Genomic DNA, 20701 nt, shown 5'->3' on the forward strand with positions numbered 1-20701 from the left:
TTGCGATGACGTCAGAACGTGACGTCTCCGAGGTAATACAGCTGCCATTTTTATTTTCAACACATTGCAAACATTGGGTCTCAGCTCTGTTATTTTCCATTTTTCGACTATTATTTGGAACCTTGGAGACATCATGCCTCGTCGGTGTGTTGTCGGAGGGTGTAACAACACGAACAGGGAGGGATTCAAGTTGCACCACTGGCCCGAAGAAATGCGAAAGTGTCTGCCGCCAGACCCCCATCGAATGTGCCAGAGTGTCTCCACATTTTACCGGCGATGCTAAGACAGACATGACACAGATGTATGGATAACCTGCAGATGCATTTGCAACAATAAAGACAACGAAATCACAAAGGTGAGTTTTGTTGATGTTGACTTATGTGCTAATCAGACATATTTGGTTGCGGCGTGACTGTCAGCTAATCGATGCTAACATGCTATGCTAATCGATGCTAACATGCTATTTACCGGCGGTGCTAAATTAGACATGACACAGAGATGTATGGATAACCTGCAGATGCATTTGCAACTATAAAGTCAACAAATTCACAAAGGTGAGTTTTGTTGATGTTGACTGCCAGCTAATCGATGCTAACATGCTACGCAAATCGATGCTAACATGCTACTTACCGGCAGTGCTAATGCAGACATAGCACACAGATGTATGGATAACCTGCAGATGCATTTGCAACTATATTACGTTTCCTTCCACCCACATTTAATGCAAAAAAACCACTTACCAATCGAATAATTTAAGTTGCTCCAGTGTCAAAAGATGCAAAAGTCCTGATCGTTTGGTCCGCACATTTTACCGGCGATGCTAACGCAGCTATTCGGCCATGCTATGGCTATGAATAGCGTCAATAGCTATTCGCTCAATAGCTTCAGTTTATTCTTCAATACTTTCATACTCCAACCATCCGTTTCAATACATGCGTAATCTGTTGAATCCCTTAAGCCGCGGAAATCCGAGCTAATGTCGCTGTATCTTACTGTGGTATTCACCGTTGTTTGTTTACATTGGCAACACTGTATGACGTCACAGGGAAATGGATAGTCACATCGCAAATAGCGAAAATCAAGCACTTTAAAGCTTTTTTTTAGGGATATTCGGGCACCGGTAAAATTTTGAAAAAAAATTCAAAAAAGACAACAAGCTACTGGGAACTGATTTTTATTGTTTTTAACCCTTTTGAAATTGTGATGATGTTCCCCTTTAACAAAAAAGAGCCACCGTCTGAACTAAAGTCTTAACAAGCTGCTATGCTTAGTTCTGCCTCTGCCTCTGTCAGTACGTCTCTTGTTGTTTGATGCTCCTCCGTTATTGATTGAAGTAAAGCCTGAATGTCATTAAAACCGTTAGCGCCATCCTTTGACACTTTTTCCACTCCCGTCCTTGCACGCTACACCGCTACAACAAAGATGACGGGGAGAAGACGCTGACGAAGGTGTGCCACGTAAATAAGACCGCCCACAAAATGGCGCATCCGGAAGAGACTGTCAGAAGAAAGCTGATCTGTAAAACATCATCTATGCAACATTTTGACCAAAGAACCACCATTACATGTTATGTAGACCACAATGAAGTATTTACCATTTAGAAACAAATAATAATATGACTCCCTTAATGCGCCCTATAATCCAGTGCACCTTATATATGAAAAAATATAAAAAACCGACCATTCATCGGAAGTGCGCGCTATAGTCCGGTGCGCCTCATATATGAAAAAAGATCAAAAATAGACCATTCATCGGCAGCGCGCCTTATAATCCTGTGCGCCCTATGGTCCGGAAAATAAGGTATATACATAAGTCGCTCCTTCTCTTCCTATGGACTCAAAACAACTCACCTTCTTGTAAGGAGACCAGGGGTGGCATGTAATCAGGAATATAGTCTTTCCTCTCTTCCGCCTCGAGGGCGCCGGGCGGAGGAAACTGCAGGACATTGTTCTTGCTGACGGGAAAGGTTGGCAACTGATTGGGGAAGGCCACGGGTTCCAGATTGTTGACATAATCGTCCAGCTCGTTCAGACTCACTCCCAGCAGCCTGAAAGCCTGGCTCACATCCTCCAGGACTGGGTCTGTCCTCCCATCTGGGAAGAGAGTATAAAACATTCATGATACACAGAACGTACTATATATATATATATATATATATATATATAATACAGGGGATACATGTCAACTTAAAGATGTGTCAACATTGTCAGTAGGGCAACATGTAAACATGCTGTGCTCATATCATACTGCAGGGTTTTTCAACCACTGTGCCGCGGCACGCTAGTGTACCGTGAGATATTGTCTGGTGTGCCGAGGGAGATTACGTAATTTCACCTAATTGGGTTAAAAATTATTTTTTGCAAACCAATAATTATAATCCGCAAATGGGCCGTTGTTGAGTGTCTGTGCTGTCTAGAGCTCGGCAGAGTAACCGTGTAATACTCTTCCATATCAGTAGGTGGCAGCAGGTAGCTAATTGCTGTGTAGATGTCGGGAACATGGTTTGTCGTGATCACAACATGCAGACGACAGTGGGAGGCACTGCGCAGGTAAAAAAGGTATCTAATGCTTAAACCAAAAATAAACAAAAGGCAAGTGCCGCTATGAAAAGGCTTTGAAGCTTAGGGAAGGCTACGCAAAACGAAGCTAAAAGTCAACTGGCTGCAAAGTAAACAAAAACAGAATACTGGATGACAGCAAAGACTTACAACGTGCGGAGCAGCGGACGGCGTCCACAAAGCGCATCCGTACATGACATGACAATCAACAACAAACTAAAACACTAAAAAAACTCCAATTAAGTCACGGTGCGATGTGACAGGTCGTGACAGTACTCCTACTTTGAGACAAGAGCTATAGTGAAGCACCCTTGGTTATGGTTTGAATTCATATCCAACAATTGCGAGAACCACTTTTTATCCAAAGAATACTCTTCCACATCAGTAGGTGGCAGCAGGTAGCTAAATACTTTGTAGATGTTGGGAACATGGTTTGTTGTGATCACAACATGCAGACGACAGTGGGAGGCACTGTGCAGGTAAAAAAGGTATCAATCAATCAATATTTATTTATATAGCTCTAAATCACAAATGTCTCAAAGAGCTGCACAAACCTCAACGACATCCTCAGTACAGAGCCCACATAAGGGCAAGGAAAAACTCACCCCAGTGGGTATCTTATGCTTAAACCAAAAATAAACAACGGACAAATGCCGCTAAGAAAATGCATTGAAGCTTAGGGATGGCTATGTAAAACAAAGCTAAAACTGAAAAGTAAACAAAAACAGAATACTGGACGACAGCAAAGACTCGCATTGTGCGGAGCAGCGGACGGCGTCCACAAAGCGCATCTGTACATGACATGACAATCAACAACAAACTAAAACACTACACACAGAAAAACACACAGAAAAACTCCAAAAAAAGTCACGGCGTGATGTGACAGTACACCTAATTTGAGACAAGAGCTATAGTGACGCATGCTTGGTTATGGTTTGAATTCATATCCAACAATTGCGAGAGATACTTTTTACCGTCAATATCGGCTGCTGAGTTTCATTTTTTTTATGTTTTCTGCTCGAGATGATTCTATGGAAAAAAATGTGTCTTGGCTCAGAAAAGGTTGACAAACACTGGTCTAGAGATCGGCAGAGTAACCGTGTAATGCTCTTCCATATCAGTAGGTGGCAGCAGGTAGCTAATTGATTTGTACAATCAACATGGTTTGTTGTGATCACAATATGCACATGACAGCGGGAGGCAGGGTGCAGGTTACAAAAAGGTCACTGCTGTTGTGTCCTTGGGCAAGACACTTTACCCACCTGCTCCCAGTGCCACCCACACTGGTTTAAATGTAAAAATTAGATATTGGGTTTCACTATGTAAAGCGCTTTGAGTCACTAGAGAAAAAGCGCTATATAAATATAATTCACTTCACTTCACTTCACTAATACTCTTCCACATCAGTAGGTGGCACCAGGTAGCCAATTGCTTTGTAGATGTCGGGAACATGGTTTGTCGTGATCACAATATGCACACGACAACGGGAGGCAGCGTGCAGGTAAAAAAAAAAAAGGTATCTAACGCTTAAACCAAAAATAAACAAAAGGAAAGGCATTGAAACTTCGGGATGGCTATGCAAAACGATGGCTGCAAAGTAAACAAAAACAGAATGCTGGACGAAGGCAAAGACTTACAGCGTGCGGAGCGGCGGACAGCGTCCACAAAGTGCATCCGTACATGACATGACAATCAACAAACTAAAACACTACACACTGTCAATATGTCTTCTGCTGGTGGTGTGCCTCGGGATTTTTTTTTAATGGAAAATAAATGTGCCCGGTTTTAGAAAAGGTTGAAAAACACCGTCATAGTGTACACCATCAACTTCCGCTAGGCGGCACTACTCGGCGAACAACAACGTGATCGTCTGCTGAAGTAAACGAGCAAAAAAACCCATGTTAATCGGGGAATATATCAGATGCACTTACAGAGCTCCGAGTAGCGATGACACACTCTGCCCATCTGCTGGATGTAACGATGCAGCACGTCGGACAGCAGATCGCACGCCGTGACTTGAACTGCATCCCAGCCGAGAGCCTGGCAGATCTGCGCCACCGAAACACGCAGCAGCGAGCGGGCATAGCTCTCGCACATCTCGCTGACTCTCAAATCCCGGTCAATAGCGCCTCCAAACGACGCCCGAGGTCTTCATGTTTCGCCAGACCCCCGCTGGGGCGCGAAGAAACCCCGCAGAAGCGCTCAACTTTGCTCATCTACTTCACTATGTGCCTTGGCGCTTTTGCCAGAGTCGCCATCTTGATTTCATTCGATAGACCCATCCCCGAAATGCGGACTGCGCGTGCGCACAGGCCCGCGTCGTCCCCGTGCGCAGCGCCCTGCCGGTTTTGAGTCGGTCGGTGTCATGCTGCGTTCAAGGACCACTGGGAAGCCGGAGATTTTATAGTACAAAACGTTCCCAAAGTCCACAAAAAAAAAAAATATATATATACATAAAATGTAGACAATAAGAATGTGGAATTGTCTCTATAAACCAGGGGTTCACCAACCTTTTTGAAACCAAGAGCTACTTCTTGGGTACTGATTTTCTACCACTTATTCCATTTGGGGTCGCTGGTGCCTATCTCAGCTACAATCGGGTGGAAGGCGGGGTACACCCTGGACAAGTCACCACCTCATCGCAGGGCCAACACAGATAGACAGACACACACTAGGGCCAATTTAGTCTCACCTTAAAACTCATTTGTATACTCTAGCCTTTAAATATACTCCCTTTTTGGACCAGTTGATCTGCCGTTTCTTTTCTTTTTCTTCTATGTCCCACTCTCCCTTGTGGAGGGGGTCCGGTCCGATCCGGTGGCCATGTACTGCTTGCCTGTGTATCGGCTGGGGACATCTCTGCGCTGCTGATCCGCCTCCGCTTGGGATGGTTTCCTGCTGGCTCCGCTGTGAACGGGACTCTCGCTGCTGTGTTGGATCCGCTTTGGACTGGACTCTCGCGACTGTGTTGGATCCATTATGGATTGAACTTTCACAGTATCATGTTAGACCCGCTCGACATCCATTGCTTTCCTCCTCTCCAAGGTTCTCATAGTCATCATTGTCACCGACGTCCCACTGGGTCATTATTGTCACCGATGTCCCACTGGGTGTGAGTTTTCCTTGCCCTTATGTGGGCCTACCGAGGATGTCGTAGTGGTTTGTGCAGCCCTTTGAGACACTAGTGATTTAGGGCTATATAAGTAAACATTGATTGATTGATTGATAGTGTGGCCAATCAACCTATCCCCAGGTTCATGTCTTTGGAGGTGGGAGTAAGCCGGTAGAGATGCGCGGATAGGCAATTATGTCATCCGCAGCCGCATCACCAAAGTCATCATCCACCCGCCGTCCACCACATTTTATCAGGACCGTACCCGCCCGCCGAAATATATCAGAGTTCGGCCGCCTTTACCACTCACAGAGCTATTAAAACCTGTTTCACAGAGTAACGAAGACAATTGGAGCCGCTAACGTTCTCGCGATTACTCAAAAGCCTTCATCCTGATGACAAGAATATGGGCGTGCTGTGTGGCCATTGCCTCAGACACCTTCAACAACATGTACGAACCGATTGTTGGTCCGGCAACATGTTGTGTGCAGCTATCGCAAGTACACGTACAAGATTGAAAGGCATACTGGGTGATACAGAGTACACTTATGGTTGTGATATAAACAACTTTAACACTTACTAATATGCGCCACGCTGTGAAGCCACACAATACAAGATTGACTAACACATTTCGGGAGAACATCCTCACAGTAACACAACATAAACGCAACATAACAAATACCCAGAATCCTTTGTATCCGTGACAATTCCTGAATATATTTTACACCCCCGCGCCCCCAACCACGCCTACCAGGGGTCACCAACCTTTTTGAAAACAAGAGCTACTTCTTGGGTACTGATTGATACATACTTAAAAAAAAATTGCTAGAAATAGCCCATTTTCTCAATTTACCTTTAATAAATAAATCTATATACCTTATTTCCTTGAATTGCCGCCGGGGCGCTAATTAATTTAAAACCCCTTCTCACTCCTGCGCTTACCAAAGGCATGCGGTAAAAGTAAGCATGCGCTACTTATTTTAAAACCTCTTCTCACTCCGGCACTTACCAAAGGCATGCAGTAAAAATTTGAGTGTGATGTAAGCTTGGGCCTTAAATCCCACTGAATAGCTCTTAATATCCTTCCCTTTATGCAATTTCAAATTACCGGTATTGAAATCAGCCTCCTCCATTTTGAAAATGATGACGGGGGAATTGTCACTCGTGACGTAACGAGTTTGACCAGGTGGTAATACTAAGCATGCGCTAATTATTTTGGGAAGCGAGTTTGACCCGGCAGTAATTCAAGGAAATACAGTATATAAAACAAATGAGTATTTCTGTCCGTCATTCGTCGTACTTTTTTTTTTTCCTTTTACGGAAGGTTTTTTGTCGAGAATAAATGATGAAAAAAACACTTAATTGAACGGTTTAAAAGAGAAAACAGGAAAAAAAAGAAAATTAAATTTTGAAACATAGTTTATCTTCAATTTCGACTCTTTACAATTCAAAATTCAACCGAAAAAAAGAAGAAAAAAACTAGCTAATTCGAATTCTTTTTGAAAAAAAAAAAAAAAAAAATTTATGGAACATCATTAGTAATTTTTCCTGATTGAGATTCATTTTAGAATTTTGATGACATGTTTTAAATAGGTTAAAATCCAATCTGCACTTTGTTAGAATATATAACAAATTGGACTAAGCTATATTTCTAACAAAGACAAATCATTATTTTCCAGAACAAAAATTTTAAAAGTAATTAAAAAGACTTTTAAATAAGATTTAAATTTGATTCTACAGATTTTCTAGATTTGCCAAAATAATTTTTGGGAATTTTAATCATAATAAGTCTGAAGAAATGTTTCATAAATATTTTTCGTAGAAATAACAGAATCAAAAATGAAGGATTAAATTAAAATGTACTTATTTTTCTTTACAATAATAAAAATAATACTTGAACATTGATTTAAATTGTCAGGAAAGAAGAGGAAGAAAACGTAAAAAAGTGTATGTGTTTAAAAATCCTAAAATCCTTTTTAAGGTTATAATTTTTCCCTTAATATTGTCTTTCTGAAAGTCGTAAGAAGCAAAGTAAAAAAAATAATGAATTTATTTAAACAAGTGAAGACCAAGTCTTTAAAATATTTTTCTTGGATTTTTCAAACTCTATTTGAGTTTTGTCTCTCTTAGAATTAAAAATGTCGAGCAAAGCGAGACCAGCTTGCTAGTAAATAAATAAAATAAAATAAAAAATAGAGGCAGTTCACTGGTAAGTGCTGCTATTTGAACTATTTTTAGAACAGGCCAGCGGGCGACTCATCTGGTCCTTACGGGCGACTTGGTGCCCGCGGGCAACCCCTGGTATAAACGAATACTATCTTATCCTGGTGTTGCTCTCCAAACAAAATAATAACAATAAACGACAAAACGTCTAAAAAGCTCTCATCCTGTCATCTTTTCCGGAACTTAAATTTAACGAAGGAATCCATCCTGGTTTTTTAGTCTTGTTGTGACGAATTATTCCCGAAGTAACCTGAACGCAGCATACAAATCACGTGCTGACGGTGTCATGCTGCGTTCCGGGTCAACTGGGAAGCCGGATATTTCATAGTGAAACGTCCCCAAACTCCACAAAAAAATAAAAACATCCATAAAATGTAGACAATAAGAATGTGGAATTGTCTCTATAAACAAATACTATCTTATCCTGGTCGTCCTCATGTTTTTTGTATATGTCCGACGAGGTCTTGCACATAAGTGTTGCTCTCCAAACAAACTAATAACAATGAACGATAAAATGTCTAAAAAGCTCTTAATTATCCTGTTATCCTGTCATCTTTTCCGGAACTGAAATGTAACGAAGACATCCATCTTGGTTTTTCATTCTTGTTGTGACGAATCATTCCCGAGGTAACCTGAACGCAGCATGCAAATCACGTGATCACAAACGGCCACAAACCCCCCCAGTCTACGAACCTGTTTTCGTATTAATGGCGACGGCAACGACAAAGACGTCGCGGCAAGTGATAAAAAAAGATATTCACATCTGTTGCCATGAGATGAGAAGAAACCACCGACTTTATCTGTGTTGCAACACAAATCAGTTTGCGTCCATTTTTCGCTTCTCCCCCGCCAAGTGACGTAGAGGCTGACGTCATCGAGTTAAGTGAAACCGGAAGTGGCGCTAAACGTTTGTTTATTTTTTATTTGCACACAAAAACTACAACAAACATACACGATTAAAACAATTGTTTGTGAACTCAAGAAATACTCTTTAGGTATTGTAAAGCCACCTCCATTGAAGGCGAGGGAGGACAGTTTGGAGCTTCCGGTCTCATTTCCTCCCGTTGCCGATGTCAAATTAAAATAATAAATGATGCTTTATTTTTTACAATGTCATTTATAATATTATAATGATTGTATTATGACTGAACACAAAGACAACATTGAAACAACGTGCTTTTTGACGACGTTTAATCAATGTTGGGTTCTGACGTTGACTTGACCATTGAATTTTGGTCATTTCCTAACCAATATTCTACAACACAAATACAACATTGAAACAACATGCTTTTCGACAACGTTTAATCAATGTTGGGTTCTGACGTTGATTAAACCATTGGATTTTAGTCATTTCCCAACCAATACTTTACAACACAAATACAACATTGAAACAACATGCTTTTTGACAATGTTTAATCAATGTTGGGTTCTGACGTTGATTTGACCATTGAATTTTGGTCATTTCCTAACCAATATTCTACAACACAAATACAACATTGAAACAACATGCTTTTCGACAACGTTTAATCAATGTTGGGTTCTGACGTTGATTAAACCATTGAATTTTAGTCATTTTCCAATAAATATTTTACAACACAAATACAACGTTGAAACAAAATGCTTTTTGATGACATTTAATCAATGTTGGGTTCTGACGTTGATTAAACCATTGAATTTTAGTCATTTCCCAACCAATATTTTACAACACAAATACAACATTGAAACAAAATGCTTTTCGACAACGTTTAATCAATGTTGGGTTCTGACGTTGATTAAACCATTGAATTTTAGTCATTTTCCAATAAATATTTTACAACACAAATACAACGTTGAAACAAAATGCTTTTTGATGACATTTAATCAATGTTGGGTTCTGACGTTGATTAAACCATTGAATTTTTGGGGGCGGTATAGCTCGGTTGGTAGAGTGGCCGTGCCAGCAACTTGAGGGTTGCAGGTTCGAAACCCGCTTGCACCATCTTAGTCACTGCCGTTGTGTCCTTGGGCAAGACACTTTACCCACCTGCTCCCAGTGCCACCCTCACTGGTTTTAAATGTAACTTAGATATTGGGTTTCACAATGTAAAGCGCTTTGAGTCACTTGAGAAAAGCGCTATATAAATATAATTCACTTCACTTCACACTATTTTACAACACAAATACAACATTGAAACAACATGCTTTTTGACGACGTTTGATCAATGTTGGGTTCTGAGGTTGATTTGACCATTGAATTTTGGTCATTTCCTAACCAATATTCTACAACACAAATACAACGTTTAAACAACATGCTTTTTGATGACGTTTAATCAATGTTGTGTTCTGACGTTGATTTGACCATTAAATTTTAGTCATTTCCTAATCAATATTTTACAACACAAACACAACATTGAAACAACATGCTTTTTGACGACGTTTAATCAATGTGGAATTCTGAGGTTGATTTGACCACTGAATTTTGGTCATTTCCTAACCAATATTCTACAACACAAATACAACGTTGAAACAAAATGCTTTTTGACGACATTTAATCAATGTCAAGTTCTGACATTGATTTGACCTTTGAATTTTGGTCATTTCCCAACCAATATTTTACAACACAAATAAAACATTGAAACAACATGTTTTTTTACGTTTAATTAATGTTGGGTTCTGTCGTTGATTCAACCATTGAATTTTAGTCATTTCCCGAACAAAATTCTACAACACAAATACAACATTGAAACAACATGCTTTTTGACAACGTTTAATCAATGTTGTGTTCTGACGTTGATTTGACCATTGAATTTTGGTCATTTCCTAACCAATATTCTACAACACAAATACAACATTGAAACAACATGCTTTTTGATGACGTTTAATCAATGTTGGGTTCTGATGTTGATTAAACCGTTGAATTTTAGTCATTTTCCAATTAATATTTTACAACACAAATACAACGTTGAAACAAAATGCTTTTTGATGACAGTTAATCAATGTTGGGTTCTGAAGTTGATTTGACCATTGAATTTTGGTCATTTCCTAACTGATATTTTACAACACAAACACAACATTGAAACAACATGCTTCTTGACGACGTTTAATCAATGTGGAATTCTGAGGTTGATTTGCCCACTGAATTTTGGTCATTTCCTAACCAATACTCTATAACACAAATACAACATTGAAACAACATGCTTTTTGACAACGTTTAATCAATGTTGTGTTCTGACATTGATTTGATCATTGAATTTTGGTCATTTCCTAACCAATATTCTACAACACAAATACAACGTTGAAACAAAATGCTTTTTGATGACATTTAATCAATGTTGGGTTCTGACGTTGATTTGACCATTGAATTTTAGTCATTTCCCAATCAATATTTTACAACACAAATACAACGTTGAAACAAAATGCTTTTTGCTGACATTTAATCAATGTTGGGTTCTGACGTTGATTTGACCATTGAATTTTGGTCATTTCCTAACTAATATTCTACAACACAAATACAACATTGTAACAACATGCTTTCTTATGTTTAATCAATGTTGGGTTCTGACGTTGATTCAACCATTGAATTTAAGTCATTTCCCGAACAAAATTCTACAACACAAATACATTGTTGAAACAACATGCTTTTTGACAACGTTTAATCAATGTTGTGTTCTGACGTTGATTTGACCGTTGAATTTTGGTAATTTCTTAAACAAAATTTTACAATACAAATACAACAAGTATATCATCATGTCGCTGATGAACTGGATGAATATATGAAAGATACCTGATGTACTTTGTAAAGACCAGGTCTGAGTTGGCTTAGGTATTTTTTCAAGGAGAGAAATGGAAAATAGTAAAAAGCATAACCCTTTATGAAGATACAGAGTGGAAAGTTTTTTTTTTCATTGTAAAGTTTGCAGAAACCTTTTACTACATATATTAAAAAGGCTAAATCTGAATGGTATTTGTCAAGAAAAAAAACGACAACCTAAATAGTCCTCAGAAACTCTGGAAAACAATGTTTATTTTTCCGTTAAAAGAAGTTCCCAGACTCAGCCGACACATGTTCTAAAGAATTATGTTGGTAACAAAATTATCGTCTTAAATTTGATCTAATAAACATTTGAAAATCCTCTTGTTCAGGGCTGTTCAAACTTTTGCCACTAAGGGCCGCACACTGAAAAATCAAAGCATTTTAAAATTCTTCATTTTCAAAAACATTACAATATGTTCCCAGTCATAAAATGTCACAAAATAAGTCTACAGGTCCATTTCATGGTTTAAAACAAAACATTTTTTTTTCCAACAATGTTTCAGGTCGCTTTTCAGCAGTTTTCTGTTGGTCTCTCGCTCTTGCTCGCGCTCCAGCTCCAACAACCTATCTCCTCCCGGTTTGCTGCGTATACAGAGTGACAGGTGATTAGATAACAAGGCCCAGGTGGGCCGTCTACGCACCTGTCGCTGACTCCGAGGCCGGTCCTGGCACACCCCGCTTTGCTGCAGGCCCGCAGGCCACGCCCCCCCTCCACAAAGTCGTATATATTTTCCAATAAAGTGTTCTATTCAGATCCATCTGTTGGTATATAAATAAAGTTTTTGTTTTGTGCCTTTTACCTAAACATAAACCCTGTATATTTTTGGCAAAAACACAAAATACTGAACGTTTACCCCACTTGAAAAATTCAAAGTGCATTAATAGATGTAAAGTAACTGCAGCTAAATAGGTCAATAATTTAATAACATTCACTTTTAATTTTGCGAGCAATGACAGTTTTATTTTATTTTTTATTTTTTTTTAAACATTGCACTTAAATTCTTAAGGACCCAAGAGGGCCCCACTCATAAAAGTATTAAAAACAATTCACACCTCACTTTACTTTCAATGTGCAAATCTGTAGCTCAACTTCAGATCTATACATCAATTGTACGTTTTTTGTTTTTGTTTGTTTTTTATGGAAAACACACAATATTTACCCCAACAAATATTTCAAAGTGGAATATTTGATGAGAAATGATTGGAGCCTTCAATAGGTCTATCTCTATTTCTTTAATTTTGATTCGTTATTATTTTTTGAGCAACGACTTGCATGGCAGCCTTGTGCTGTTAAGAGTCAACATTGCAACCTTTGCTGTCTACTTTTTTAAGTTTTTTGTTACAGTATTTATAGAATTTGCTGCAGGATGTTAAATATCTTGGGGTGCCACTTTGGACTGTTCTACTTATTTGTTGTAATCTGCATCATTTATATTTGACAATCCATGCACAGATCGTCCAATGTTTTCTGTAAACTCATCCAACTTTGTACCGTTTACTGTATAGGAAGTACAAAACCCAAAAGCAGTGAAGTTGTCCCGTTGTGTAAATGGTCAATAAAAAGAGAATACATTAATTTGCAAATCCTTTTCAATTTATATTCAATTGAATAGACTGCAAATATAAGATATTTAACATTAAAACTGCTAAACTTTGTTATTTTTTGCAAATATTAGCTCATTTGGAATTTGATGCCTGCAACATGTTTCAAAAAAAGCTGGCACAGGTGGCAAAAAAGACTGAGAAAGTTGAGGAATGCTCGTCAAACACTTACTTGAAACATCCCACAGGTGAACAGGCTCATTGGGAACAGGTGGGTGCCATGATTGGGTATAAAAGCAGCTTCCATGAAATGCTCAGTTATTCACAAAAAAGGACGGGGCGAGGGTCACCACTTTGTCAACAAATGCGTGAGCAAATTGTCCAACAGTTTAAGAACAACATTTCTCAACCTGCTATCGCAAGGAATTTAGGGATTTCACCATCTACGGTCTGTAATATCAAAAAGGTTCAGAGAATCTGGAGAAATCGCTGCACGTAAGCGATGATATTACGGACCTTCTATTCCTCAGGTGGCACTGCATTAAACATTGACATCAGTGTGTAAAGGATATCACCACATGGGCTCAGGAACACTTCATAAAACCACTGTCAGTAACTACAGTTTGTCACTACATCTGTAAGTGCAAGTTAAAACTCTACTATGCAAAGCCAAAGCCATTTATCAACAACACCCAGAAACGCCGCCGGCTTTGCTGGGCCCGAGCTCATCTCAGATGGACTGATGCAAAGTGGAAAAAGTGTTCTGTGGTCTGACGAGTCCACATTTCAAATAGTTTTTGGAAAATGTGGACGTCGTGTCCTGCGGAAGAAGGAGGAAAAGACCCATCGGGATTGTTCGAGATGCAAAGTTGAAAAACCAGCATCTGTGATGGTATGGGTTACTTACACATCTGTGAAGGCACCATTAATGCTGAAAGGTACATCGACGATTTGGAGCAACATAAGTTGCCATCCAAGCAACATTATCATGGACGCCCCTGCTTATTTCAGCAAGACGATGCCAAGCCGCGTGTTACAACAGTGTGGCTTCATAGTAAAACTACTAAACGGGCCCATTGAAAATGTGTGGCGCAATATGAAGCCTAAAATAGCACAATGGAGACTGTTGAACAACTTAAGCTGTACATCAAGCAAGAATGGGAAACAATTCCACCTGAAAAGCTTCAAAAATGGTTTTCCTCAGTTCCCAAACGTTTACAGAGTGTTGTTAAAAGGAAAGGCCATGTAACACAGTGGTAAAAATGCCCCTGTGACAACTTGTTTGCAATGTGTTGCTGCCATTAAATTCTAAGTTAGTTAATGGTTATTTGCACAAAAAATTCTCAGTGGGAACATTAAATATCTTGTCTTTGCAGTCTATTCAATAGAATATAAGTTGAAAAGGATTTGCAAATCTTTGTATTCTGTTTTTATTTACCTTCACTGTTTTTTTTTTGTTTTTTTACATAAAGCCCTCAAAGCTCTTAAATAATATTAAGAAATGTTTGGTAAGAAATCAAAGTCATCATTTTTTGATGTGTGTTGCCCAGAATAGGATCAGGGAATAAAATCACAAAAAACGCTGACTATGCATGTTGCAGAGTCAACAAATGAATCAAGTATGTTGATAAAAATCCTATTAATAATAAAAAGTGACAGAAGTATAAAATCGCAAGCATAAAAAAAAAAAGTCTTCAGTGACCTTTGAAAGTATTTATGCTGTAGAAGTTTGTAGATCTCTCGTTACAACAAGTCAGCTCTCAAGAGACTTCAGACTGTACAGACCTTGGACCGGTGCACCCACATAACCCCCGTTCCATTTAGTCTTCACTGTCACTTCACAGTCAAAGTCCGCACGGAGTTAAGATTTTAGTCCTGACGTTCCGTGAATCTCATGCTGGGGGTCCCAAATATGTCACAGATTTGGACCTCAGGACGCAGTCTTCCATCTTCAGGTCTCCAAAAGATGCCCAAAACTCATTAGAACACTTCGCTTTTTAGTAAAGCTTTTAGTTAACGGATTTAAAAATAAATAAATAAAATAATTCCCCTGTTTTTATATAAGGCTTTGTGATTTTCCATCTGTGAAACATGCTTTATAAATAAAATTGACTGATTTAAAGGCCTACTGAAAGGCGATTTTCTTATTTAAACGGGGATAGCAGGACCATTTTATGTGTCATACTTGATCATTTCGCGATATCGCCATACTTTTGCTGAAAGGATTTAGTAGAGAACATCCACGATAAAGTTCGCAACTTTTGGTCGCTAATAAAAAAGCCTTGCCTGTACGATGTGCGCGTGACGTCATGATTTGTGGAGGTCCACACATCTGAACATTCTTTACAATCATGGCCACCAGCAGCGAGAGCGATTCGGACCGAGAAAGCGACGATTTCCCCATTAATTTGAGCGAAGATGAAAGATTCGTGGATGAGGAAAGGGAGAGTGAAGGACTAGAAAGGAAAAAAAAGACTATACAGTGGGAGCGATTCAGATGTTATCGGACAAATTTACTAGGATAATTCTGGAAAATCTGTTATCTGCTTATTGTGTAACTGAGATTATATAGTCCTACCTGTACAACCTGAAGGTCGGCCCCGTACCTTTCTTCAGCACCAGTCGACGGGTGGTGGCGATGCCCATCGCTGCCCTTTGCAAGGGACCCTCAACTTCAAGTTGATATAAAGTAATACAAAAAAAGGTTTTATGGCTTTTCTGTCAAAAACTACTTTTTTTGGGGTAAAACTGAAATATGCAGTATTTAGTAACTAAAAGCCCTAAAAGATTAATAATGCAGGACACCATTGATTTTAAATTACTTTATATTTTTTTGAGTAATAACGGTTTAGCTCGGTTGGTAGATTGGCCGTGCCAGCAACTTGAGGGTTGCAAGTTCAATTCCCGCTTCCGCCATCCTAGTCACTGGCGTTGTGTCCTTGGGCAAGACACTTTACCCACCTGCTTCCAGTGCCACCCACACTGGTTTGAATGTAACTTAGATATTGGGTTTCACTATGTAAAGCGCTTTGAGTCACTAGAGAAAAAGCGCTATATAAATATAATTCACTTCACTTCACACTTCACTTGAAAAGATAAATAAAATACCAATTAATATATATGGGATCCAAAGGTTTCCCCACTCATAAAGTGATACATTTTTATTAGGTTTTGGTTGCATTTTTGTTGCGTTTCACTTGATTGGAAAATATTTCTATCGAAAGGGGGTGTGACATTCATATGTTGTCAATATTCAGTGTTTTATTGCTCATAGAAAAAATGTAAAATTCCGTGACGAGGGTCATAAAAACTGCCATGAAGATCACTGGCTGCTCTCTTCTCCCCTCCCTTGATGAACTGTACAGTGCCAGGTGCCTCCAAAAAAAAAAAAGTGCCTCAAAAAAGCGCCTCAAAAAAAAAAAGTGCCTCAAAAAACATCTCGATCGAAAGGGGGTGTGACATTCATGTGTTGTCAATATTCAGTGTTTTATCGCTCATAGAAAAAATGTAAAATTCCGTTACGAGGGTATTAAAAACTGCCATGAAGATCACTGGCTGCTCTTTTCTCCCCTCCCTTGATGAACTGTACAGTGCCAGGTGCCTCAAAATAAAAAAAATGCCTAAAAAAAAAGTGCCTCAAAAAAAAAAAGTGCCTCAAAAAAAGTGCGTCAAAAAAAAAAAAAGTGCCTCAAAAAATATCTCGATCGAAAGGGGGTGTGACATTCATATGTTGTCAATATTCAGTGTTTTATCGCTCATAGAAAAAATGTAAAATTCCGTTACGAGGGTATTAAAAACTGCCATGAAGATCACTGGCTGCTCTTTTCTCCCCTCCCTTGATGAACTGTACAGTGCCAGGTGCCTAAAAAAGTGCCTCAAAATAAAAAAAAGGTGCCTCAAAAAAAGTGCCTCAAAAAAAAAAGTGCCTCAAAAAATATCTCGATCGAAAGGGGGTGTGACATTCATATGTTGTCAATATTCAGTGTTTTATCGCTCATAGAAAAAAATTTAAATTCCGTTACGAGGGTATTAAAAACTGCCATGAAGATCACTGGCTGCTCTTTTCTCCCCTCCCTTGATGAACTGTACAGTGCCAGGTGCCTCAAAATAAAAAAAAGGTGCCTCAAAAAAAAAGAGCCTCAAAAAAAGTGCCTCAAAAAAAAAAGTGCCTCAAAAAATATCTCGATCGAAAGGGGGTGTGACATTCATATGTTGTCAAGATTCAGTGTTTTATTGTTCATAGAAAAAATGTTAAATTCCGTTACGAGGGTATTAAAAACTGCCATGAAGATCACTGGCTGCTCTCTTCTCCCCTCCCTTGATGAACTGTACAGTGCCAGGTGCCTCAAAAAGTGCCTCAAAATAAAAAAAAGGTGCCTCAAAAAAAAAGAGCCTCAAAAAAAAAAAAGTGCCTCAAAAAATATCTCGATCGAAAGGGGGTGTGACATTCATATGTTGTCAATATTCAGTGTTTTATCGCTCATAGAAAAAATGTAAAATTCCGTTACGAGGGTATTAAAAACTGCCATGAAGATCACTGGCTGCTCTTTTCTCCCCTCCCTTGATGAACTGTACAGTGCCAGGTGCCTCAAAAAGGCCCAAAACATCATAAATTCAATCAATCAATCAATCAACGTTTACTTATATAGCCCTAAATCACTAGTGTCTCAAAGGGCTGCACAAACCACCACGACATCCTCGGTAGGCCCACATAAGGGCAAGGAAAACTCACACCCAGTGGGACATCGGTGACAATAATGACCCAGTGGGACGTCGGTGACAATGATGACTATGAGAACCTTAGAGAGGAGGAAAGCAATGGATGTCGAGCGGGTCTAACATGATACTGTGAAAGTTCAATCCTGGATAAAAACTTTTTCAACTGACGCCCTCAGGCAGGAGATACAGGACGATAAAATGCCGGACAAACCGTTTTAAAAACACTTTTCACCCGAGAGCAATAGTGTCGCTGAACGCAAGATAACAATAATGACTGTGCATGAGAGCTGTATGCTTGGTATTTTTATCTATTTGTCAGTTTTTATTTTTGATTTTGCACTAGAATTAGTTTGCATAAAATTTCGTTGAACAATGTAAAATGACAATAAAGATATATTCTATTCTATTTTTCTTTTACTTTCAACATAAGTTACAGGATCAAAATCTATCAATTTTACATTTGAACTACTATTTTGTTTGTTTTATGCTCTTTTGTCAAACAAAACTTTGATGTTTTTATAAGGCAACCAAGGCTGTCCTTTGTCACCGATTCTGTTCATAACTTTTATGGACAGAATTTCTAGGCGCAGTCAAGGCGTTGAAGTGTTCCGGTTTGGTGACCGCAGGATTAGGTCTCTGCTATATGCAGATGATGTGGTCCTGATGGCTTCATCTGACCGGGATTTTCAGCTCTCACTGGATCGGTTCGCAGCCGAGTGTGAAGCGACCGGAATGAGAATCAGCACCTCCAAGTCCGAGTCCACGGTTCTCGCCCGGAAAAGGGTGGAATGCCATCTCCGGGTTGGGGAGGAGACTCTGCCCCAAGTGGAGGAGTTCAAGTACCTCGGAGTCTTGTTCACGAGTGGGGGAAGAGTGGATCGTGAGATCGACAGGCGGATCGGTGCGGCGTCTTCAGTAATGCGGACGTTGTACCGATCCGTTGTGGTGAAGAAGGAGCTGAGCCGGAAGGCAAAGCTCTCAATTTACCGGTCGATCTACATTCCCATCCTCACCTATGGTCATGAGCTTTGGGTCATGACCAAAAGGATAAGATCACGGGTACAAGCGGCCGAAATGAGTTTGGGGCTCTCCCTTAGAGATAGGGTGAGAAGCTCTGCCATCCGGGAGGAACTCAAAGTAAAGACGCTGCTCCTCCACATCGAGAGGAGCCAGATGAGGTGGTTCGGGCATCTGGTCAGGATGCCACCCGAACACCTCCCTAGGGAGGTGTTTAGGGCACGTCCAACCGGTAGGAGGCCACGGGGAAGACCCAGGACGCGTTGGGAAGACTATGTCTCCCGGCTGGCCTGGGAACGCCTAGGGATCCCCCGGGAAGAGCTAGACGAAGTGGCTGGGGAGAGGGAAGTCTGGGTTTCCCTGCTTAGGCTGCTGCCCCCTCGACCCGACCTCGGATAAGCGGAAGATGGATGGATGGATGGAACCACACAATATATGCAACATTTACAACACAAAACATTTAAAAGTGAAATACTTGAAGTAATTGGAGCCTTGAAAGTAATGAACTGATTTTTTTTGTCTTTTTTGAGCAATGGGAAAAAAAGAAAAATAAAGAAAGACAAAAGAAAAAAATAACAGCCTGCATGGCAGCTTTGTGTCAACATCGCAACTTTTTCTCGTTAGATTTCACCTCATTTCCTTTTTTTTTTTTAAGTGTTCTTTTTTATTTTTGCAGTAGCATTCCCAGAATGTGCGTGGCGCAGTGGAAGAGTGGCCGTGCGCAAGCCGAGGGTCCCTGGTTCAAATCCCACCTAGTACCAACCTCGTCACGTCCGTTGTGTCCCTGAGCAAGACACTTCACCCTTGCTCCTGATGGGTGCTGGTTGGCGCCTTGCATGGCAGCTCCCTCCATCTGTGTGTGAATGTGTGTGAATGGGTGAACGTGGAAGTAGTGTCAAAGCGCTTTGAGTACCTTGAAGGTAGAAAAGCGCTATACAAGTACAACCCATTTATTTATTTAATTAGTTGCAGGACGCAAATGTCCCTCGGGCCCCACTTTGTTTTTGTTTTTTGTCCTGTCCAGCTTCTCAGGCAAATCATATAGTTGATGCAGATGCCCATATCGGCTGTTCGGATTTACTTTACAAAAGAGAAGTGTAGGATACTTCTCTTGTGAAGTGAATTATATTTAGGTCCGGTCCGATCCGGTGGCCTTGTACTGCTTGCCTGTTTATTGGTTGGGGACATCTCTGCGCTGCTGATCCGCCTCCGCTTGGGATGTTTTCCTGCTGGCTGCTGATCCGCCTCCGCTTGGGATGGTTTCCTGCTGGCTCCGCTGTGAACGGGACTCTCGCTGCTGTGTTGGATCCGCTTTGGACTGGACTCTCGCGACTGTGTTGGATCCATTATGGATTGAACTTTCACAGTATCATGTTAGACCCGCTCGACATCCATTGCTTTCCTCCTCTCCAAGGTTCTCATAGTCATCATTGTCACCGACGTCCCACTGGGTCATTATTGTCACCGACGTCCCACTGGGTCATTATTGTCACCGATGTCCCACTGGGTGTGAGTTTACCTTGCCCTTATGTGGGCCTACCGAGGATGTCGTAGTGGTTTGTGCAGCCCTTTGAGACACTAGTGATTTAGGGCTATATAAGTAAACATTGATTGATTGATTTATATAGCGCTTTTCTCAAGTGACTCAAAGCGCTTTTACATATTGACACCCAATATCTAAGTTACATTTAATCCAGTGTGGGTGGCACTGGGAGCAGGTGGGTAAAGCGTCTTGCC

General features: G+C 40.1%; 1 protein-coding gene across 2 annotated transcripts in view; it reads right to left on the minus strand.

Annotated features, from left to right (window-relative positions):
- The window catches only part of taf3 (TAF3 RNA polymerase II, TATA box binding protein (TBP)-associated facto), an 18086-nt gene extending 9322 nt beyond the window's left edge, over positions 1 to 8764 (minus strand). Inside the window, exons 1-2 of one of the 2 annotated variants that reach the window (XM_061894288.1) lie at positions 8587 to 8764; positions 1851 to 2093 (exon numbers count right to left, since the gene is read on the minus strand). In XM_061894288.1, the coding sequence (XP_061750272.1) occupies positions 1851 to 1878 (28 nt within the window). In that variant the 5' untranslated portion in view covers positions 1879 to 2093; positions 8587 to 8764. Of the gene's footprint in view, positions 1 to 1850; positions 2094 to 4489; positions 4870 to 8586 lie in introns of those variants that run through there. The other variant, XM_061894287.1, reaches the window with a different exon arrangement.
- Between the last annotated feature and the right edge of the window lie 11937 nt (positions 8765 to 20701).

This window comes from Nerophis ophidion, linkage group LG03, assembly GCF_033978795.1.
Source record: "Nerophis ophidion isolate RoL-2023_Sa linkage group LG03, RoL_Noph_v1.0, whole genome shotgun sequence".
NCBI classification, from domain to species: domain Eukaryota; kingdom Metazoa; phylum Chordata; class Actinopteri; order Syngnathiformes; family Syngnathidae; genus Nerophis; species Nerophis ophidion.